Consider the following 21,367-nt stretch of genomic DNA (forward strand, 5'->3'; position numbering starts at 1 on the left):
TACCTGAGATGAATGGGTATGCATGATCTAATGGATAGGAGAGTTCCCCTCCGGAGCCAGAGAATCGCTGCGAACCAATTCGGGAAAGCATATTGGGTCACCGTGGTGGCATTTCGAGGTTTTGAAAGATAGCGAAGGATAGCAATTTGAGATTTTGTAGGCGGTGACTTGGATCATTTGAAACTGAATCGTATATCGGTGTGGGAGCCAGTTCCTTACCCATTTTGTACCAATCAACTTATTAATGTTTGGCATTGATTATATTTGGGATTTGTTTATAGGATATTCCACCGATGGAAGAAAATCTGCACATATATGCACGGTTTCATCTCGGGGGTGCTTTGTCTCATTTAAAAGAGAATTACACTGCCGTTTTTTTGCGGCATAATCGAATGAGTGGATTAGTCTTTGCAAGGTGATAAGGATGTAACTTGGACCCTTAAGGGATTTCATAGAAGTCAATGAAATGATATAGTCGTTAAATTACGTCATAACTTACGGATTTCACTTATTAGTGCCCAGATTAGTGTTAGAGAAGACGCCCTCATTCAGGGACGTAGCCAGGAATCAGCAAGTGTGGTTGGATGACCGCTTTTATAGGAGGGTATGGAGGAGGAGAAGACCTCATGCCCTCGGCCAAAAATGTGTGAAGATACATCAATTCAAAGCTTTAAACATTTTAAAAAATATCACCATTGTAAAATTGGTTAATTATGAATACTTTTTGACGAGCTTAAAAGTTGATCTACCCATAGACCATCTCATTAAATTCTACCGCTCCATTAACCCGACAAGTGGGAAATGGTTTGCGTCTTTATCTCAGCTCGTCTGTCTGTTGCGGCCGGTTTTTAAAATTGGACCCGTGTGAGAAAGTGAGGAAGTTTAAGCGGACATTCCATTAAAGAAGTGCCTTTCGCTTTCCTTCCGCAGGATAGGGAAGGAGGAGAGCAGTCGCCCACGTCCGGCAGCGAGGGGGAGGGCGGTGGAGGAGGGATCAGGCCGGAGGGTGGCTCGGAAGGCGGCTCCGGGGAGCGCCGGAGGGCGTCGGGGTCGAGGAGGGGAAGGGTGGGTTTCGGTGGTGGGCCACTGGTGAAGAAGCCCAGGTTGGGGGAGGGCGAGGGAGTGGGGATTGAAGAGAACGGGGCGGCGGGAGGGGAGGACGGGGGTGGAGACCCCTCGGAGATCGACTCCCCCTCGGTGATGGAGGCGACTAGCTCTGAAGCATTGGATCACAGCATCCCCGATTCTCCTTCCTTCTCATCTATGGTGCCCACCTTGCTCCCTGAGAAGAGTCTCATCATGAGGGAGTCGGCATATTTGGAGAGGTTGGTTCCCTCTCATTCAAAAGTCGTAATTGATCAATGATACTGCTACTACTTACTGCCTAACACCTGTTTAACGAGTTTAAATGAGAAAGTGGATATTGTTCGAGTATTCATCCTTTTTATGGTATTCTTACTTATTTGGAAATATAATTCTTTTTGTGGAAACTTGTTGAACTGGGAATAAATTTTATTTCAGGATGGAGCGTCCTATAAACTGTGCCTATGTTGTTGTTCGACGCATTGACACAGACTCTGAGGCTGAGATGAAGGAGAATGGAGTTGGGGGAGCTGAGGAGGATGAACTTGGGGACAAGTTGGATGGAGCAGCGAATGTGGCATCCATGGAAATGGTTGAGATGGGATCAGGGACACCAAATGGGGATTTAGATGAGACGGAAGGGGAAGAGGAGGATGAGGAATGGGTTTACTCTCATGTGTCAACAGGGAAATCTCATCCACCTGAGGAAAGGGATCTGAAATCAAGGAAGAGTCTGCTCTATGAAAACAGTCCAGAGACTATTGAAAGGGATAGGCAACAGCATGAGAGGGATGGTGGAAGGGTAAATGGCCGAAGGGTTTTCGAGTCTCTCAAACTTAACTCAAGTGCATCTGATATTGGTGCAAAGGGAAAATATGCCCGTATCAGGCAGTGGCTGAAGAAGGGAGGACCGGCTGGGGAGGAATCAGCAGAGAGCCAGGAGGAGCAGGCTCCTAGGAGATACGTAAGTGGTCTCTTGCTTTTTTTCCTCCTCTACCTTGCCAAACTTTCCCTGCGAAAACAGGAATTGTGTAGTATTTGCTAATTCAAATTGTTTTGAGCATTCAACAGCGATTGTTCACCCTATGGAATTTACCTTAGATAAGCAATAAAATATGAAGCATTCATTTAAAAATTTTTCATAAATTATAAAGCATTCTTTAGGGCCAGCAGTGGTCGTTTATGTCTGTATTGTTATGTGACAGTTGGCTTTTAATAAATAATATTGATGGTTGTAGGTAATCTTCTTCTTAAAACCTAAGTTGTCTTTTAAAGCCATTGGTAATGGAAATAATAGTCGGGACATCTCTGACATATGTTGGAACTTTGGTCAAATAGCAAGGCAACCCAAAGGTTGCTTTTGATAGGTAAGTAGAGCTTGCCATGAAGTAGGCCTGTAAAATCTACTCTTTCATGATAGAGGGCGTTAAGTTTCCCTGGGCTACTAGTTGTTTTCTGGAAACTTCTGGTCAGAGTATCATTTCACATTTATCGCTTAAAGTTAAGTGAGCTTAACGCCTGGGTTCAAGTCGATGTGATGCATTTGGATATTTCCTAAAACACGTGCTTTAATATTCTGTAGTCAAAAGATTTCGCGGCAAATTAGGTGCTCTCCTATCTACTATGAATATGTGAATTTTCCTCAGCTACTTAGAATGAGATGGGGAAGCTTAACCTATCAGGAAAACCTCTTCGCTGGTAAAAATGGTTTTCTGAGACTTTTTATGGTCTTGTGGTAAGCATTAATTAGGAAGTTATTTCAGTCTTGGAGTAGAAATTAATAAAATAATATTCTTCAAAATCATTTGTCTCTCAAATGTATTGCTGTCTATTATTGAGTTTCTGATGTGGGAAGCACATCAGAAAGCATCTTTTGTTTTTCCGACATTATTTTATTTGCTTTAGTTGTTTCTCCCTTTTAATGTGATAATTTTATTTTTGCTTACTTCCAGCCAATTGATAGTTGTGATGCAAGCGGGGAGTACACCAGCTCTGGTGAGTCATCTGAGGCAGAGTCTCAGTCCTCTGGTGACCTTGATGGAAGCATTGCGACATGTAGGAAGTCCTCAACAGTGACAGATGCCGCATTAACTGATCACAAGGTATCTCCTTTAGTAATCCAAGATTTGGGCATCTCCTCTCTATCATTGAGTCCAACTGATGGAGATGTAACACCAGTTGCTGATGGCAGAGGTTTTCCTGGCAGCACTGGATCAATCAGTCTTTCGCCCTCTGGAAAGGTAAAAATAAAAATATAAAAGTAAATTTATTTTAGAGGTACATCTTAACAAAATAAAAAGAGTGTAATTACTCATGAATTTGTCTCACAGTTTATGGTTACCTGCAATGGAAGTAGAGTGAAATAATATGGAAATGAGGGAATGATGTGTGTTACCATACTCATTCAATGTAATTCAGTTCTTTAGGGCAATATATCTGCTAAATGTGAGAAATGTGGTTATGGATGCCTTTAAGTGACCAATGAAGAATTTTGTTGCCACTGTGTAAAAAAAATCCAGTCCTGTGGAAAAAAAAATTTGGGACTAATCCACAAATTTCAGTTATGATCTAAATGAAATATATCACTCCCTAAAATTTGGGATACTTTCTTCAGTTTATATTTTAGCAAGCACGAAGAAAGAATCAGTGACTTTGCGTTACCGCAGGAAAGAATTTGTCTCTTTCCTGTGGAAATGTAAAGGGTTTGATTCTTTCTTCGTGCTTTATAAATGGATGCCCACCAAGTATCGGTCTCAACCATCTCTTGGATATTTTTAATTATGTTGGATTTTCATTAATATCTTATTAAATCTCTCTCATGTTAATTCCATGTAAAAACATTTTTCAGCATGTGTGATTTACGTTGTGACCAATATAACATTAATGCAATAGTGTAATGATAGTTAAAAATAGTCTACATTTGCTTCATCATTTTAGTTTTATTTACTAATGCAATGCCTGGAAGGTTTGTGTGTTGAGAAAGCTGATAAAATAAATAAATGAATGTAAAGTGAATAGGAGCTCATTTGTCCATGAAAGCAGAATTGACTTTTTCCACCTTAATATCTGAATTAAGTAGGACTGTGCTGTTTGTATACTGTGTAAGGAATGAGTTACTTTTTTTGGTTGATTCTATGTTCTCAGCTGTAATGTAGTGACTTAATAATATTTTGGTGGCGAGTTTTTTATAGTTTGTTTCACTCAATAGACTCAAAGTTGTCAATAGAACAAAAGTCTGTAAGCATTGAAGAAGGAAAATTGCACTGTGCTATTTGACAGCTGAACAATAATGATATATTGCATTAGAATATGAACATGAAATAACAACATGGACAATCATGAACACCTCGATACTCTGTAAAGGAAAGCTGATCTGGGCAAAAAACAAGCCCAAAATTTCTGTATTACTAGGCTAGGATATTATTCCACCAATATTGAGGCTGACATGCCATTTAATATCCCAGAAACCTGTAAAATCTTGTAGATAATGGGGATTGTGACATACATTTTTAAGCTAAAAAATCAATATTTCTAAAAAAGTTGTGTGCAGGGAAAGTTATACTTTGTATGTGGAGGTTGGATAGAAGCTTTGCTTATTTTAAGGTGTATAATTTGACCTTTTGTGAACCTGTATGCTATATTTTGGAAAGGCGGTTTCAGTTTAGATGAGAATATTACACAAAATACGTTTGACATTTAACGATAAAATGTGGTATACAACAGTGGTTTTGTTTCTCTCTGGTTGCATTGCTGGCTTTTTCTTGATGTTTTGCATCAGATCCTTATTATGGAAATATTGTTGGCTTATCCTGTAGTTTAAATATATGCAGATGCTTCAATTCATTACTTGCATTTGGGATTTAATTTGGCAGTGTGTAGTTTCATGTGCTTCTGTTTTAATATATGCCAACAAGCTAGCGTGAGAGGTAAAAAATTCAGGTGATATAAATGTCACTTCTGGTTCATATTTTTTCTCTTAATTTTACCTACATTCTTACATTTCTGTTGGCCTTTACATTTTTAGATGGTTCTTCGCGTCAAAAGGCGTAAGAGCAAGACATCAAACCATCACCAACGGAGTCCAAAATCAGAGCAGAAACGTCGACCTTGGAGTATTTGTGTGTCTGGCCATGGGCATTTGGTCACCATGACATCCCCCGGCATCCATCCATTACCCACAACACCTCATTCCACCTCTCCCACACCTAACTCCCCAAATCGTGCCAAGATCCACAGCACTCTGCGTTCCACCTCAGAACAAGCAATTCACTGCCTAGCATATTCATCGTCATCATGTTCAACGGGTGTTGATGATGTTGGGAGCAACATGGGCAGAATGGGGATGGGCTCAGGCGAGGTGACACCCATGAGGGGAAGTATGGATGGAGATGGAGTCGGAAGTGGGGCTGGATCAGCAAGCACTGGCTCCTCAAGGAGGAAGAAAATTCGTACCCGAAGGAGGACTTTGGTGAGCATTGATTTTCTATCATATACTTACCATGTATAAAAAGTCTGGAAAAAAAAACTACTCCAGGTAGATCATGATTTGAACTGCCTCTTAATTCTCTTTTGTTGTCTACCAAAAAATATTCCTAATATTTCTAAATGGAATTCAACATTCAAATCCTAGTAACAACTCTACAGTCCGTGTATAGCATAGTGAAGCACAGCAGTTTGCATAAGTAGTTTTGTATTTGTGGACAAACATGATTATCAATATAGTTTACAAAACACCCTCAGGCAAAAGATAGTTTATGTTAGCATGAAATTTCAAAATTTAATTTAATGTTTCTTAGGAATTCAGATTATTCAGTAAAGCAAATGTTGGAGCAGTTAATGTCCAAATGCCTAGAAAAGTCTTCATCTATTATAGCCTGTCCTTTCAGAGTTTATGGTATTGATCAATTGATGGATTTTGCTATTTTGATTACTAGTTTACCATTATTTCTGATGTTTTAGTGTTGGCATTCAATGAATGCAAAGTCTAGTTATGGTAACTGTTAATAACGTACATAATGTTATAGCAATCATCATTTGCTGACTTTTCACTACTCTTCTTTAATGGCAGGGTCAGAAGAGTGAATCAGGGAATTCAGACAACTTGCTGGGAGAAATGGGAATGGCGTTAATGCATCGTCGAGGGAGCAGGTCCAGCAGTAAGGGGTTGTCCCCTTGCAGCAAGGGCAGCAGCTGCCAATCCACGGGGAGTGACCTCTCTTCATCAAATATGGTCCCTGATGAGTCTAAGGATGAAGTAGATGGGTATGATGAGGTTGTGGGTCTTTGTAAAGAAGGATGGAGGATGTCCAGTTCAATGACTGAGGTACCACTTCCCCCAGATGATGAGGATGGCGAGGAGGAAGAGAAGCTGGGTAGTTTGCAGACTGAGGAAACCAGCTCATATTCAGAACAGGCTTGGGACAATTATCAGGTAAGGTTGACTTATTTTTAAATTTTTGTATTTTAAAAGCTTGATCAGCTTGTAGGAACTGGCCACTTCGTGAAAGACACTACAGTTTATAGTGCTTACTCCAAACTGCTGAAATTTATTACATTGGCAGAGCAAAATACACCTCTGCTTTTCAATATATTGGATTATAATGTAGCTTCCAACGACCCTGATTTCCTGTCAATGAAACTAGACACAATAAAGAATGAATGGCCTCATCAATCAGGTGAATCTCCATGGTCCTATCAGAGCAGTAGGCAAGTGGGATTGAGTTCTTACATTGTGCTTGTTTTTTGCTAGTGTGGTTTGTGTATTGGAATATGTTGGCAGTGTGGTGTTTTCCCCCAACTATCACTGATCTGGTCTTAAAGTGGCTAAAATATAAATCTGTAGACAAAGCTGTAAATGTGGAAGCTTGGCACTGACCATCTAGTGTCAATTCCCCATGGAGTGGCTTTATACCATGGTGTGGATCCCATGGAGTTAAGCGATTTGATGTAATAATTTGTGCTAAATTTCATTTACGTCTGGCCATTGGCCAAAAATGCTCAAAGAATTTCCATTGGAATGGATATAATTTTTTTATTAGAATCATTTCCTTGGCATTCCTAATGTTTATGCATAAAATTTGACAGGTTTGCCTTAGTGAAGGAGGTGAGTACACCAGTGATGATGACAGAACAACCAAGGAACAGCTTCTCAAGAACTTGATGGAATTTGGTGATGATTACCGCCAGCACTTTGACAGCCAATCGGATGGAGGTTCCTCCCTTGCTCGGCAGCCCCCAACTCCTTGCTCAACTCTTGATTCCTTCCCAGGGGATGGGCAGCACTCACTCCCTCGCTCACACTCTCCAACACCACCCTCCCCAGGCTCATCTTCAAGAACTGGTAGTGGGAGAAGGAAGAGACAAGCCGTGAGTATTTTGAGTATGATCTGCCTAGTTGTAGACCTAGCAGAGGAGTATTTATTTTGTTGGTGCATTTTAATAATAATTTGTTTGGCAGATTTTTTAACTGTATCTGTCTAAAAATGGCATCATTTGGAAATGGAAGACGGATTTCCTTCTTTCTCTTCACTTAGTGGAGAATTTTGTCAATACCTGTTTAATTTATAAATGTTCGATCGCTGTTTTGTGTTATAATTTATTTCATTTTATTGAATATGATCATGAGAAAAGAAATCAGCATAATGTTCCTACCATATCATATTTATCCACTCCTCACAACTGTTCATAGGGTGAAAATGTGAGCCCAATAGTTTGTAGTTTGACCTATTGAGTATCTGTCATTCATTCCAGGCTATCAGTATGGTTTAACATACACATGTACATGGATATATTGAATCATATATTGTGTGCAATTGTTAAATATTGCCTGGAAAAATTAACTTGTAACTCATATAATACTTACATCATACTTGACTGTAGTACTAAGAAACACCTAGGTTTATATGACTGATGACATAAGATTGCCTAATTCTAATCTCGCATGCAACCTTTGAAACTGCCCACACAGCTACACAAGACAAAATTTACTTAAAAGTTAGCCTTTCATTGTATATAATAGGAACTAGTGACCATCTACTTACTAATTCCCTGATTTAGTAAAATATTTTTGTGTTAGCACGCCCAAAAATAAAATTATAAATACTGGCATTGCGTAGTTTGTAAATTTATGGTTCACTCTTGAATCATATCATCATTCCTCTGCAATTCACCTACCCGCTCTAGTCTTCCATTATCTCCTTTGGGCCAGCCTAGATCCTAGCCTAGATCACATGATGCTAACATTGTAGATCAGAAAAGAGAGCATTTTAACTTTGCGTGCTAAGAAAGGGTGCTTTTGTGCAATTGGAAAGCGGAAACCTTTTGCAAGTGATTTTCTAGTATTGGGTACCATAAAAAAGCTTCCTCAAATGCAAGTTTCCCCAGAAAAAGTTAAAACGATAATAGCCTCATGAGATCTTAAGAGAAAAGATTGTTGTGCTGTATTATATTGAACTTGAATTTGTAAATGCACTACAGAACATGGAAACAGTGCAGCTTAAAGGAGTTTTGGTCCAGTGGTAGCCAATTTCTGGTATTCTATGATGAATGAGTGTTGATATATGAGTAGGTGCTATTTTTTTATTCTAACAATACAATTTTCTTCATATTAAGTGTCAACATCAAAATACCTTGATCTTTTTTGTCCGATTTCAAGTATTTTTCTAAAATTCTAATCTGAAAAATTTCAGTGCATCTTAAGGGCCAGGAAATATGACATTGATGACGTGAGAATATCCTTAGAACAGTTAATTGTTAACTGCCACCATAGCTTTTATAAATATTTTCTTTCATCAAAACCTATTGTTACTGTCTGTTGTAGATTATTTTAGAGATTATCCCTAATTCAGGGTTGAAAAAAGTGTTCGCAGCTTGATACAATTTAATGAATGATGAAATTCATGAATGACCAATGGTAAATCCGTTGTGTGCTATGACAAACAAACCAATGCATATTAATTGGATGAAAGTAAAAAAATATGTTCTGAGTATATTAAATCCTCTATTACAAATTAATAAGGATGTGCAATCTATTAAAAAAGATGTTTGCAGCAATACATGTATCTATGTGTACAAATACCTTGCAATGCAACAAAAAAGTTTGTGGCAGGAGGTGCTAGCACCAGGTGGAGAGAGTGAGAAATAATGGAGAGAAAGCACGTTCAAAGGGTTAGGGAAATGGAAAAAAACAGCAGAAGTGTACATTGATGCATTTAATTGTTTTGAGTTTGCTGTGAACGGTGGTTTAATGCTTAAGGGTTTTAATGATGTTGCTCATTGTAAGGTGGAAACTGGCAGTTTATATGTAATCAGGTGACAGGGATGTAAGGGAATCTCATGATTTTACTTGTCAATCATTAAGTGAACCACTAGCTTTTTCACAAAGCATATCATATAGTGAATTCATCCAATTGTGAAACTACCAAAATGCAAGGACCTGCTGTAATTTTTTTTTGGTAAATTGTGGGGTAATTGAAATGAACATATTTTTGTATAGCTCTGTACCTAAAATGAGTATTACATGAAGTAAAGGCCTTCGATTTACTCTTCAAGCCATATCAATTCATACTCATAGATTTATTGTAGCAATAATAAAAGCTAATTAAAAATAGAGTGCAAAACTTTAATATATTTAGCCTCATTTAGCTAAAATCCTTTGTAATGTCTCGTATTTATTCCTGAATTCTTAATTTTACAGGCAACTGGACTAGTAGGGTCCTCTCGCCCAAGGCCTCCATTTGGGGATGTACCACAGTCTTCAATGCTCCCTCCCAATTTCCTTCTGAGCACCCAAGGGCCTCAATCCCTTAGTCCTATGGTTAACCTTGTAGATGGGATGTGCAACATGAATCCTGTGACCGCTCTTGACTCTGATTCTGATCTTGAAGATGTCAACCATTTCTTGCAAGAATCCCTTGCACAAGTTATGTACACTGAAAGTGTGATGGGGAAGGCACTAAGCAGAGGTCTCTCTCCACTGACCAACCCAGGAAAATTTCCTCCGCCAGCTGATTACGTAAGTTATTCTTAATCTGTGTTAGTTAATTCTTTATTTTGAAATCTTCTTTTGCTCCCGTAAATATTAAGTGATATTTCATTCACTGGTTGATGTCATTACATTTTCTCGGTAAATTAGTGATTTACGAGGAGCTTTATTTAACCAACTTCTAGTTTACCATCTTTAATTCATTTGGTTTTTTTTAAATATTACTTGGAATATGTTATGCATCTGAATTCAATTCAGTTTAGTAGATCACGACCATTTGCCTCTATTTGCAGGCTGAGATGGCTGCTACTTGCAGGGAAAATATTAAATGTCTCCGTGCCTTTTTGGAAACAGTCGGGGGCAATACTGGTGGCACCATGCTCCCTCCCCGTGACTTCTGGGTCATTAAAGGTTTGTAACTACTTAATAATACATTCTGTTATAGCACATAATTATATTTTGTTAGGTAGTTGGAATATTATGGTATGCATTGCTAATTTTATTGATTGTAAATCCTTAGCTATAACATGGTATGTACATAAACAATGTCTTCAATTTTCATTAAATGACTGGGTGACTGAGGCGTATGGCAAATTCAAAGCAGTTAGTTTATAAGAGCAGTGAGCTCTGCCATGCTCTTAGCAAAAAATGTGTGTTGGACCCAAGCTTTAGATAAAATTAATGGTTTGATAACCAAGTATGCTAACTAATTTTCCATAGCATTTTTTTGAAAAGTTTGTTGGCATGCCTCGAAAGTAATAACCCATAATATTTTCTATCTTGAAGTTAGTTTTCCTGTAAGTTTTTATCCCTTTAATTTGAATGTATTTTGATCAATCTTGAGTAGCAAAGATCCACCATAATCTTAAGTTAATTATTGTACACAAGTGCTTAGGGAAGTGGATAGTAGTGGAGAAGTGTGGCAAATCAATGAAAAAAGCTAGATGTATAAAGCACAGGATCAGAAAATGTTCTGAAAGACAGAGAAAAGTTTAGGAAATATAATGGAAGGCTAGAGTTGTTGTAACTTGCTTGGTAAGGATTGCATAATTATTTGGAATAACAAAATAACACAATTGTTGCCAAGAAGACTATTTTGGAAATGAATGGATTATATATCTTCAGTTGCATCTTGGAGGCATTCGCCATTTCAACGGGGTTGTTCTTTCCTTTATGGTGAGCATATTCAGAATTTCAAAAGTTACCCAATTTTGAATTTTGTTGTTTTGTTTGTTGCTTTGATGTAATTGCAATCTAAATTCAACTTACCAATAGTAAAGTGATGTAATAACTCAATAGGGTGTGGAGTAAAATTTAGCTAGTTTTTTTTATTTTTAAAGAACTTACCAATGATAAAGAGGTTCAAATGTAATCAATTTAAAAGAGAATCTATGTTGGGGTATGATTTATTTTTATCATGAGGTCAGAGGAATGGTACTTGGAAGGAGGCTCTAATCAGTAGGCCTCTTTAGTCCTTGAGCAGTTGCAGATTAGCAAAACAGCAGTCCATGAAAGTACACTTGCCCGCATTGAATGTATCACAACTTGGATATGCCATGATAACAGCAAATTTTGATATAATGAAATAAGTGGCTCATGCAAGATTGTGGACTATATGCACTGGTAATGGTCAAGCATGAAAGCTGTGTGTGATATGCTGATTTGGTCATTTTGAGAAAATAGGGGTGGAATCAACAAACAGAAATGTAGGGAGTCATTGATTTGAGAAGAGGAGGTAGAATAAGGAAGCCATAGATGAATTTGGTTGAGAGGACTCTGAAGACAAAGAATAAGTGACAGAAAAACAGATGAGTATGTTTGAAATAATGTCTAAGAATTTTACAGAGGGTAAAGAAGTAAAAAAGATATCACTGGAACGTACTCCCAAGTTTTCTGTAATTCCTAAAAAAGGATTTTTTTACTTTGTGCTCCTTGAAAGGGAAAGGGCATGTGTGATGAGTGTTTTTATCCTGTGAGAATTTTGGTGTAATTTTACTCACATTTTTCACAATTATCTATGAATAGTATTATAATGGAATAAAATGTATTCAGTATAATAATCTTTCATTTAACTATTAATTTAGATCAACTACTGTAGAGGTGTAAAACAATCAGATATTTTTTGCTCTATACAGATTTCTGGATTATCATATTTAGTTAGCCAGTCATTTAAGGGAGAGGCATTCATTTCCAAGTGCATTACAGAAGCTGTGGGGTAGGTATGGCATGAGAAACAATTGATAGAAAAAGGTATATCAGGTCCTCAAGAAATATGTAGGCTAAAATATTCATAAAGTTTGGGGAGCATAAAATAGTGTGTGTAGAACAGTTCAGCTATTTTGGAAGTATATGGGCAATATATTTAGGACACTAAAAAAAGAATTTTACTAGGTACAGAAGCTTCAAAGGGGAAGCTAGAGACTAGTACCTTCAGTAAACACATGAAGAATAAACTAGTGAAAACTAAAATAAGGAGCATAACATTTTATGACTCCGAAACTAAAGATTTTTAGAGGATGAAAAGAATAAATAGTACATTGGAGGCATTTGTGATGAAGGTGTTGAGGAGGATGGAAAAAGTGAAATTGCGGAACTAAAAGTATCAGCAATTGATTTATGCTTTGAAATTCTAAGAATTATATCAATGATCACCTGGCAGAAAATAATTTCCTAAGCATGATGACTTTACCTATTCCCACATGTCTTCTGTCAATCATCATTACCAAAGAGTGTTGGTTATTATGTTGCCCATTCAGACCGGTCATGTGATTTTTTTGTTGACCCAGATTTACTGCCAAATGCAGATGTGGTTTAGGCTGTTTCCATGATTAATAGATATCTTTGTTTATCACACTTGGGCAATTGTTTTTTCTGAATATTTATGTCCTAAAAGCCCCTCTTCCTGAATTATTGATCTGAATTACCCAGATGTTTTTAGATTAGATTTTCAAAATGCATATACTTGTTAGGGTAACTTTTAAACTTGTGTCTTATCATAATAGTTAAAATATTCTACGGATGTATCAATTGTTAATAATTATCTATTGCCTTGTGCTTCTTCTATTGATACTGTCAATTTATAAATTGCTTAAAACTGAGCTTGCCATTGGCTGATTAATCTACCTTAACTTTTGTCATAATGTTTATAGAGATCTCAAGTAACCAGAAACAATGAAAATTTGTTGGTGTTCATCCTGAGAATAACAAGCATCTGTTAATATTGACTGTAATTTATGCATATGTTGACCAAATCTTAGAAATTTTCCTTGAGTCACACCCTGGGGATCAGAAAAATATCATGCTAAACTTCAAATAAAAGGCTTGATATTCTTCGTCTTAACATTTGATGGAATTCCTAATCAATCCTTTTTGAAAATTTGTGTAATGTAATTATTCTAATCATATAGCTATCTTTCCAGTTTTCATTCAAAATAATAACAAAATGTATATAATACTTCTGCCTGCTGTATTGTTGCCATCCTACTTTAATACATTGCTTAGTATTAAACTAATTGAGGTACTCGTTCAATACATTTTCATATAATTTATTGCCATTCCTTCCCTTTTAGTTAAGCCAATATGAGCAACATCTGTGACTGAAATCCCTAGGATATATGGGCAAATAATACATTCCTTGTAGTGCATAAGTCTATATTAATAAGTCAGTTTTATACCTATTTTTGTTATTACCCCAGCTTATCCCATTTCTCTTTTCCTTGTATTCATGTTAAAGTACACCAGAAGTAATGGACATCCTAGTCTTGCTCTCCTCTTTATAACACTCCGACACAATATTCTCTAATTATCATAGAGCCATCTTATACTGGTACAGGTTTGAAATAGTTTATATTAATAAGTTGAATATTTAAAATATATGTCTCCAGGCAAAGAAGTTCACTATTTAAAAAAGTTCCTTGTATTAGCATTCTTATGATTACTTTAGATATTTTCCTCTAAACATTTGATATTTTGTAGTAATGGCTTTTTCGAATTTGAAATTATTTTATAGCTGTGTATGTTATTCCTGTGCTTATTTTTGTGGTGAGGATAATTGAAAAAATTTGGCCAAAATCCTCATTAATTCTTTATCAGAGCATATACTAAATTTTCACTAAATTCCATTTTATGTGACAGGGTTGTTATCAAGTTCCAATGCAAACTAAGTCATGTATGTGTAAGTTGATTTCAAGTTTGTCTCCCAACTGGAAAAATATTTAGTATTCCCTCTATCTCAGTGTATGAAAAGGTAATACATGAAAACTAAAAATGGTTTATTTTTATCTCATCTTCTATTAAAACCACACGCATTCTATTTATTAAGCTTACTAATTTTCCAATTTTAATTCAATCTCCACTGGGGAACAGGAAATATCACATTAGAAGTTTTCAAAAACCTTGTGACTCGCCTTGTAAAATACGAATGTACATGTATCTTGGTTTAATTTTTCGTTAAATTAGTGGGACAGAATTCATACAAGCTGCCCGAATTTTTGAGGAAATATGATAGTATTATTAAAATATTTGGCCAAAAACTTGTATGAAAATGGGAAATTAAAAATTATTCTCGGGGCGGCCAAGCTTTTACTCCAACTACTTTGAGTCAAGAAATTATGCAAAACTGGTGGCGGTGGAATTTATTAATGAGATTCCACTTAGCGAATCTTTTACCTGAAACTTAAAAATTGGCCGTAATATTTCGTTGAACGAGAAATGAAATTTTTCCTCTTGGTTTCATCCCGATCGATTGATTGAGCCCCGGTCGACCGAACAGATATCTCGTGTGTTATAATCGGTTGTATTCTCACCCACGGATGAATAAATGAAGCGAATCGACGGCCTAATGACGTCTAAGATGGATTGCGTTGACTTACGTGTCGGCCCTCTCCAATGATTCCCTCCCTTCCACGCTATTCTATCCCCTATCTTGCCCCCTTCGTCCTCCCCCATCATTGTCAGAATTGGGCGCGTGGCCAAGTTATAAGGTAAACGTCCTGCGATGGGGGGAGCTTTTTGTGTGGGCGGCGCCCCCCTCCGAAAGGGAGTGTGTGTCGCTGGTGGGAAGAAAATAATTTTCAAGGCGAGTGGTGGATGGGGGAGGCGAGAGGGGCGGGAAGAGCCGCAAATCACGTGGTACGCCTTCGCTCTTGCCGTTTGAAAGCGAGTCCGACTCGCAGAGGTCGCGCGCGACTGTTATTGTTGTAATGGTGATCGCTCCGAGTGGGCCGAGTTTATTGCGTTGCGTGCTCGACGGGGGAGACGGCTGAAGCAGGAGCACCATCCGTTTTCTCGCAGGTGAGGCGTCAAGTTTTTTCGCTCCCGGGTGAACTATTCGGAATCGTGTTAATATGTCCTGAATCTTCCAAAGGGGTTCGTCTCGATGCGAAGTACGTCACCTTCCGCTGTCCAATGTCCTTTAATTGGATTCGGAGCGGCGCCCATTAATAAGATTTCTTGCAAGGAAGAGAACTTTGTGAAGACTAGGAAGTTATCTCATTTCTGGAGTCTCTCGCGGAATTACTGAGTATACAATTGAATGTTGCCCAAGTTAATTGTTAAATGTTCCTATGTTCACATTGTTACTTTCCTGTGAAAGTCTTACGTCATTTTTTTTATCTCAAACTCAAATAAGATCCTCTTATCCGGGCGGTATGTGTGGAAAACATTTTCTGCAGGCACCTGTTACTTATGAATGTTCAGGAATCATCAAATATAAGGTAACGTACATTACGAAACGTCAGTTTTGTGTTGTGATTCTTTTGCGTTTCTACATTACCTGTAGAAGGATAAAAAATAGCATTTAAAAACGGGGACAATATTAATTGTATGAAGTAGTTCGCTAAGAGTCTGGAGTTTTCATCCGCATGTTACCGTGATATTCGTCGCAAAGGTGTGGGGCAGGAAATACTACCTTGATCAAAAAGTTCCCGGAATAACCACCGTGTGGCGCTCCCATCGTTCCGATTTGAGTTCTGTTTTTTTGTTAAATTGGTACATCTGTTGTTGATATTCCCTTTAAATCTTAGTGTCATAACTTGACATTTGCAAAAGTTACGTAGCCAAGAGTACATCTATCTCTGTGTGTGTTGGCGATTTTTTACAATTGCAGAAATGGATTTAAATTTGCAACAACAAACTTGTATTAAATTTTGCGTAAAAAACGGATTTAGTGGCGCACGGACGTTGGAAATGTCGGAAAAGTGTTTCGGCAACGATTCTCTAAAAAAAACGGTCGTTTACCAGTGGCACGAGCGGTTCAGAAGTGGTCGTGAGTCAATCGAAGATGATGAACGCAGTGGCAGACCATCGACATCGAAAGTCGGTGAAAAAATTGATAAAGTAAAAGAAATGTTGGTCAATAACCGCAAATTAACCATCAGAGAAATAGCGGAGGACTTGAACATTGCCTATGGATCCGCCCAAGACATTGTGGTTAATGATTTGGGTTTACGTCGTGTAGCAGCAAAGTTGGTGCCAAAAGACCACAATTTCATGCAAAAGACATGATTTGCGAGGCTGAATCCGATCCCACATTCATCAAAAGGATCATTACTGGAGACGAGACGTGGGTTTATGAGTACGACACGCAATCCAGACATCAGGCAAGTGAATGGCGTTCACCAAATGAGCCGAGACCAAAAAAACCACGTCGTTTTCAGTCAAAAAAGAAGGCAATGCTGACGGTTTTCATGGATTACAACGGTGTAGTGCATCATGAATTTTTGCCAGAAGGCCAGACAGTAAACAAAGAGTATTATTTGGGCGTTATGAGACGTTTGCGTGAAGCAATTCGCCGAAAGAGACCAGAAATGTGGGCAGAAAACTCGTGGATTTTGCACCATGATAACGCACCGTCGCACAGTGCTATCATTATTCGTAATTTTTTGACGAAAAATGCAACAAATACCATCCAACAGCCACCGAATTCACCTGATTTGGCTCCCTGTGACTTCTTTCTGTTCAATCGAGTTAAAAAACCATTACGGGGAACGCGTTTTAGCAGCCGAGAGGAAGTAATGGAAAAATCGCAGGAAGCACTGATGGACATACCGAAAACCGAATATAAAAAATGTTTCGAGGATTGGATCAAGCGCTGGCATAAGTGTGTTGCAGTCGATGGGGATTACTTTGAAGGGGACAATATAGATTTAGATGAATAAACTTGTATTTTTAATTTTCTGAATAAATTCCGGGAAATTTTTGATCAAGGTAGTATTAGGGCAATGTTTCGGTGACTTATTGAATAGGTAATCATATGAATTTGCTGAACTACTTGAAATGATTACGTTCAGCTTCTCGAAAAATTTTCATTTAAAGCGAGTGTTAATTTTAGTTAAATGATTCGTCTCCTCTGAGCATATCATGCCTTGGTTTTTTCTCAAATGGCCCACTCTATTCTTGAACTCACCCAAGATTCTTACGCATTATACGCAAATATGCATGTTTTTGTAAATTGCGAATGGATTTGTTCTTGCAAAGTGGCGGAAAGTTAACTAGGGTATTAAAATGTATGTAGATTGATGGAATTCGACCGCGATAATTAAAAGAAGGGCAATTTCATTCAGTTCATCGCCTCAGCGTTGCACCATCGGCTTGGCTCTGCCAGAGAAATTGCATTCGGACCGTTCTTACTGTGGCTTTTTGCGTTCTCTTCTCCCAAGAGGAACTCGCTCAGACCATTTCTGTCAGTGATTTGGTCATTTTATTTTTTTAGTCTGTATGATATGTATCGGTGTAGTTGTTGTTTTTTCCTTGCATGTATTATGCTAATCGAACGTCTCTAATTATCCGTGGGCCCCTTGGTGTCCCGATAAGTATTTGGCTTCAGGTTTCCCAGGGGTTGAACCACCAGATTTGACCCTGCATCCGTGCTTCAGGCGGGAGATCCCGTGAACTTCAGGTTAGTCGGCAAGCAGTTAACCTCGGTCAGCCATGTATTGCCACTTCGAATGTATATAATCTTGATGAAATATCTTCGAATAGACTTTCTATCTTTAGGTTGGAAGTCTCGCTTTTACTTTGTGTGGTTAGATATGGAATGTAGAACGAACTAGGAGCTTGGTTCTAGTCGTAAAAATCAAGCTCCTCTCTATATCTTTTCGTATACGTAGAGTGTAACTTACAATGTATCAATTGTTCCCGGCTCAACTTTGTGGAAATTCATGTTTATTAAATGAAGATACATTGTGTTCTTCATTTAATATTACAGTGTATCGCGTTCCTTGTACTGTTAATTTCGAACATGGGCAAATTTCTTGCGACAGGAAGCAAGATGAGGTAGTTTTATAAGTTAAAGAATGATGTATTAAAATTACAACAAATTATTCTCTCTACACCGTTCACTATCTGAAATATAATGATACTTTATTGAAGTATTAAGCTCACTCTTTCTCTTTTTATTGTACCTATGTCCCTTGCATTTGATTTAATAGTTATTCGTCACCTCCCAGCTGTAGTTCATTCATCGATAGTTGGCGTAATACGTATTTTATTTACTTAGATATGACTTTTGAACAAACGACATGGGATTGCGAAAAGCGAAATGAATCATTCCACAATCTTACTTCTCGAGCAATTTCGGCTTTTAAGGTGTTGTGTGTTGTTTAGAAACTAACGTTGTTTTCACTTGGAATACCTATCGTTATATTCCTAAGCCTGTGGTTGTTGTTGCAATATTGTTATGGCATTGCCGACGTGGTAATAGCAAGTGTGTTTCGGATCCGGCCGCTCGAAGTGTGTCTCTGGAGGTTACATCACTGAATGTGAATCATTGCCAAGTTGGACGCTGGCAGCAAAGGAACGAAAATACATACTCTCAGGAAGTGGGGATGCTGAGATCTGGTCGCCGAAAACCTCCAATGCCTTTGCATGCATCTATCTTTTCTCAATGGCCCATGCAAGAGGGACTATCTTCGGAGTTTTTGATAGTTGGGGCAGAGCCACTCAAACTAACCGAAGGTTGGCAAGGGTGAATTGCCTTAATTTGGCCGTTTTCCACCACGAGATCATTTGAAATAGCAATGGAAGACGAAAGTGTTTCGTTGCTAGATATTCGGAAATCTTAAGATAACATTGTCCAAAGCTTCCGAAGTGCGAGTTTTTTTATTTGCCGCAACACTGCTTATCATCAGCTATTTACTGGGGCAGGAATTCAAAATAAAGTCTTTCCCAAAATTGTGTGAAAGTCAATATTGAGATATGACATTGTTTTTCACTTAATAACAGTATTAAATCATTGTTTGTTGATCCCTGTAAATGCGGTGAACCGAGGAAGTGTAGTACCCGTAGCTCACGTGTTAACTGAAGCTTTTTTTTATCTGGAGAATGAAAGACGGAAGAAAATACGATGGGCGTGCCCTGGCCGCTTTGCCCTTTCAAGTTGAACGTGACCATTTGGAACACGTGACTTTCCATTGTGTTTTGTTGTTTATTCCTAAAGCGTGGGGCTCAAAATTGGTTGTTAGAATTGTCTCTGGCGGACAAAGGTCCAACAATGTTCAACCCGTAGCTATTTTTAGGAGATCACGATGATGCATGTTCAAAATCCCCTACTCCCACAGGCATTCTCAAGTGTCAACGGGTATTGGCTTTAGCGTATGGCAATTGTCCCACAAAGAAAGATAAAAGAAGTAATCAATGAATTTCGGTAATTTTACGTCGGACCTTACCTGCTGAATACATTGGATGCTAATTCATTGAGGGTGTCATTGTAAATTATTTAATGTGCTCTTTTCATTTGTTATGGTGAGATTGTAATGATGGCATGCTGTGGTGACTCCGGACTTGAAATAGAAATAGGTTTTCAAGCAACTGCTTGATCACCAATAGTTCATGTAGTTTATAACTTTAATATTAGAGCTATTTTTATGCCCTTATTTGCGCTACTCTGGAGAGCCGTTTTAGAAGACTCAATCTTTTCTTCCCCTCCACTCTGGTCCTAGTTCCATCCTCTCTTTCAATAATAGAAGCCTTTGTTAACCCAGACTTTTTTTCACTTCCTAGTCGCTTTCATTGCCAATGACTAGCTCTTTTTTTCTTTGGGAAGGACTTCTTTAAAGTAGGCAGGTCCAATTTTTATACCCGTAAAAGTAAAACAGGTGTAATACTTATACCTGTTTTCACTTTCTGACAGATATTTGGAAAAATGCGAAAGTGAAGTACTTATGTACAGATTAACCTTGATATAATTTTCGTATAAGCCTTTCTGCTTGATATTTGACTCTCTTATTAAGTGATAACTAAACAGTGTTTTAACTGTTTTTGCGCGGAATTCATTATGTATGGTGTAAGGGTATAGCGTATGATGTGGTTTCATGATATATTTCCTTGCACATTTATGTACGTTGGAATGGATTAATTTAAGCAATCACTCGTCGCGGTGACGTGTTCAACCATAAATGTGATTCAAGTGGTGGTTACAGTTTGTGAATTTGCGACGTAATAAATGGCTACGGTAGTCACATTGAAAGGTTAATTTGTTTGAGCATAATTTTCATTATAATTTAAATCTTGCCGTACTTGTGTTTATATTTAATTTTTTCAGAAGAGTCAATTGCTCATTTCTCATTCTTTGTCAAATAAAAATATTCCAGTTGGTGGTGTTCAATCCACTTGCCATGCTGATCGGGTGAATATATGGTGAAGTTTTAGGTATAAGTAACAACTGTTTCTGTTAGAGGGCTGAATTTGTGTTGGGTTTAGGTCTAAAATAGAATTTTATGGGGGTATCTAACTTCTATCTATGAAGGTATGGGTTGAAGTGTTAGTGATTCTCATTCAAAAGTTAATAAGGGGGTCAACTCAGGATGTCATAGAAAGGAATGGAAATGAAGAGGTATTTCTTAGTAAGTAGCTTTTGGGGGTCAGATCATCCCCGTAAGTAGCAAGTTCACTTCATAATATCCTCCCCTATACATTTTTCCGTAAACCACCTCGCAATGCTCACTCATATCATGCAAAATACTCTAGTGGATAAATAAAATTACAAATTTAAAATTTATGAGATAAATTTCAATTTGGCTTTTACGTGTGATGTTTACCGTATTATTATTTGGATGGAGGGTTAGACTAATTTCACAAGTTGGCCTTATATTGTAGCCATAAATATAAAGTCTTCATGCTTGTGGTGCAGGCGATACGTAAAAAATTGCAACTAAGGTCCTTTAATCCTGTCGATGTTAATTTTATTATTGAATCTCATGGAACTTAGTTAATGATAACCGATGGATGAAAATCGAAAAATGGCTTTTTTCACAGAACACGAACAAGGTTGGCCCTTTCAGGAATATCTTTGTAACGTTCTCT

At 37.8% G+C, this 21,367-nt stretch overlaps 2 protein-coding genes across 2 annotated transcripts in view; both read left to right on the forward strand.

The window, feature by feature from the left end:
• LOC139700328 (klarsicht protein-like) overlaps positions 1–1,201 on the forward strand; it is a 474,285-nt gene extending 473,084 nt beyond the window's left edge. Inside the window, exons 8-9 of the mRNA XM_071598967.1 lie at positions 931–1,103; positions 1,159–1,201. Of these exons, the coding sequence (XP_071455068.1) occupies positions 931–1,103; positions 1,159–1,201 (216 nt within the window). The remainder of the gene's footprint in view (positions 1–930; positions 1,104–1,158) is intronic.
• Positions 1,176–21,367, forward strand: part of LOC139700117 (klarsicht protein-like) — a 62,935-nt gene continuing 42,743 nt past the window's right edge. Inside the window, exons 1-8 of the mRNA XM_071598641.1 lie at positions 1,176–1,325; positions 1,522–2,047; positions 3,036–3,323; positions 5,108–5,551; positions 6,152–6,514; positions 7,168–7,449; positions 9,779–10,096; positions 10,360–10,477. Of these exons, the coding sequence (XP_071454742.1) occupies positions 1,201–1,325; positions 1,522–2,047; positions 3,036–3,323; positions 5,108–5,551; positions 6,152–6,514; positions 7,168–7,449; positions 9,779–10,096; positions 10,360–10,477 (2,464 nt within the window). The 5' untranslated portion in view covers positions 1,176–1,200. The remainder of the gene's footprint in view (positions 1,326–1,521; positions 2,048–3,035; positions 3,324–5,107; positions 5,552–6,151; positions 6,515–7,167; positions 7,450–9,778; positions 10,097–10,359; positions 10,478–21,367) is intronic.

Source organism: Hetaerina americana, unplaced genomic scaffold (assembly GCF_022747635.1).
Source record: "Hetaerina americana unplaced genomic scaffold, ioHetAmer1.1.p SCAF_10, whole genome shotgun sequence".
NCBI classification, from domain to species: domain Eukaryota; kingdom Metazoa; phylum Arthropoda; class Insecta; order Odonata; family Calopterygidae; genus Hetaerina; species Hetaerina americana.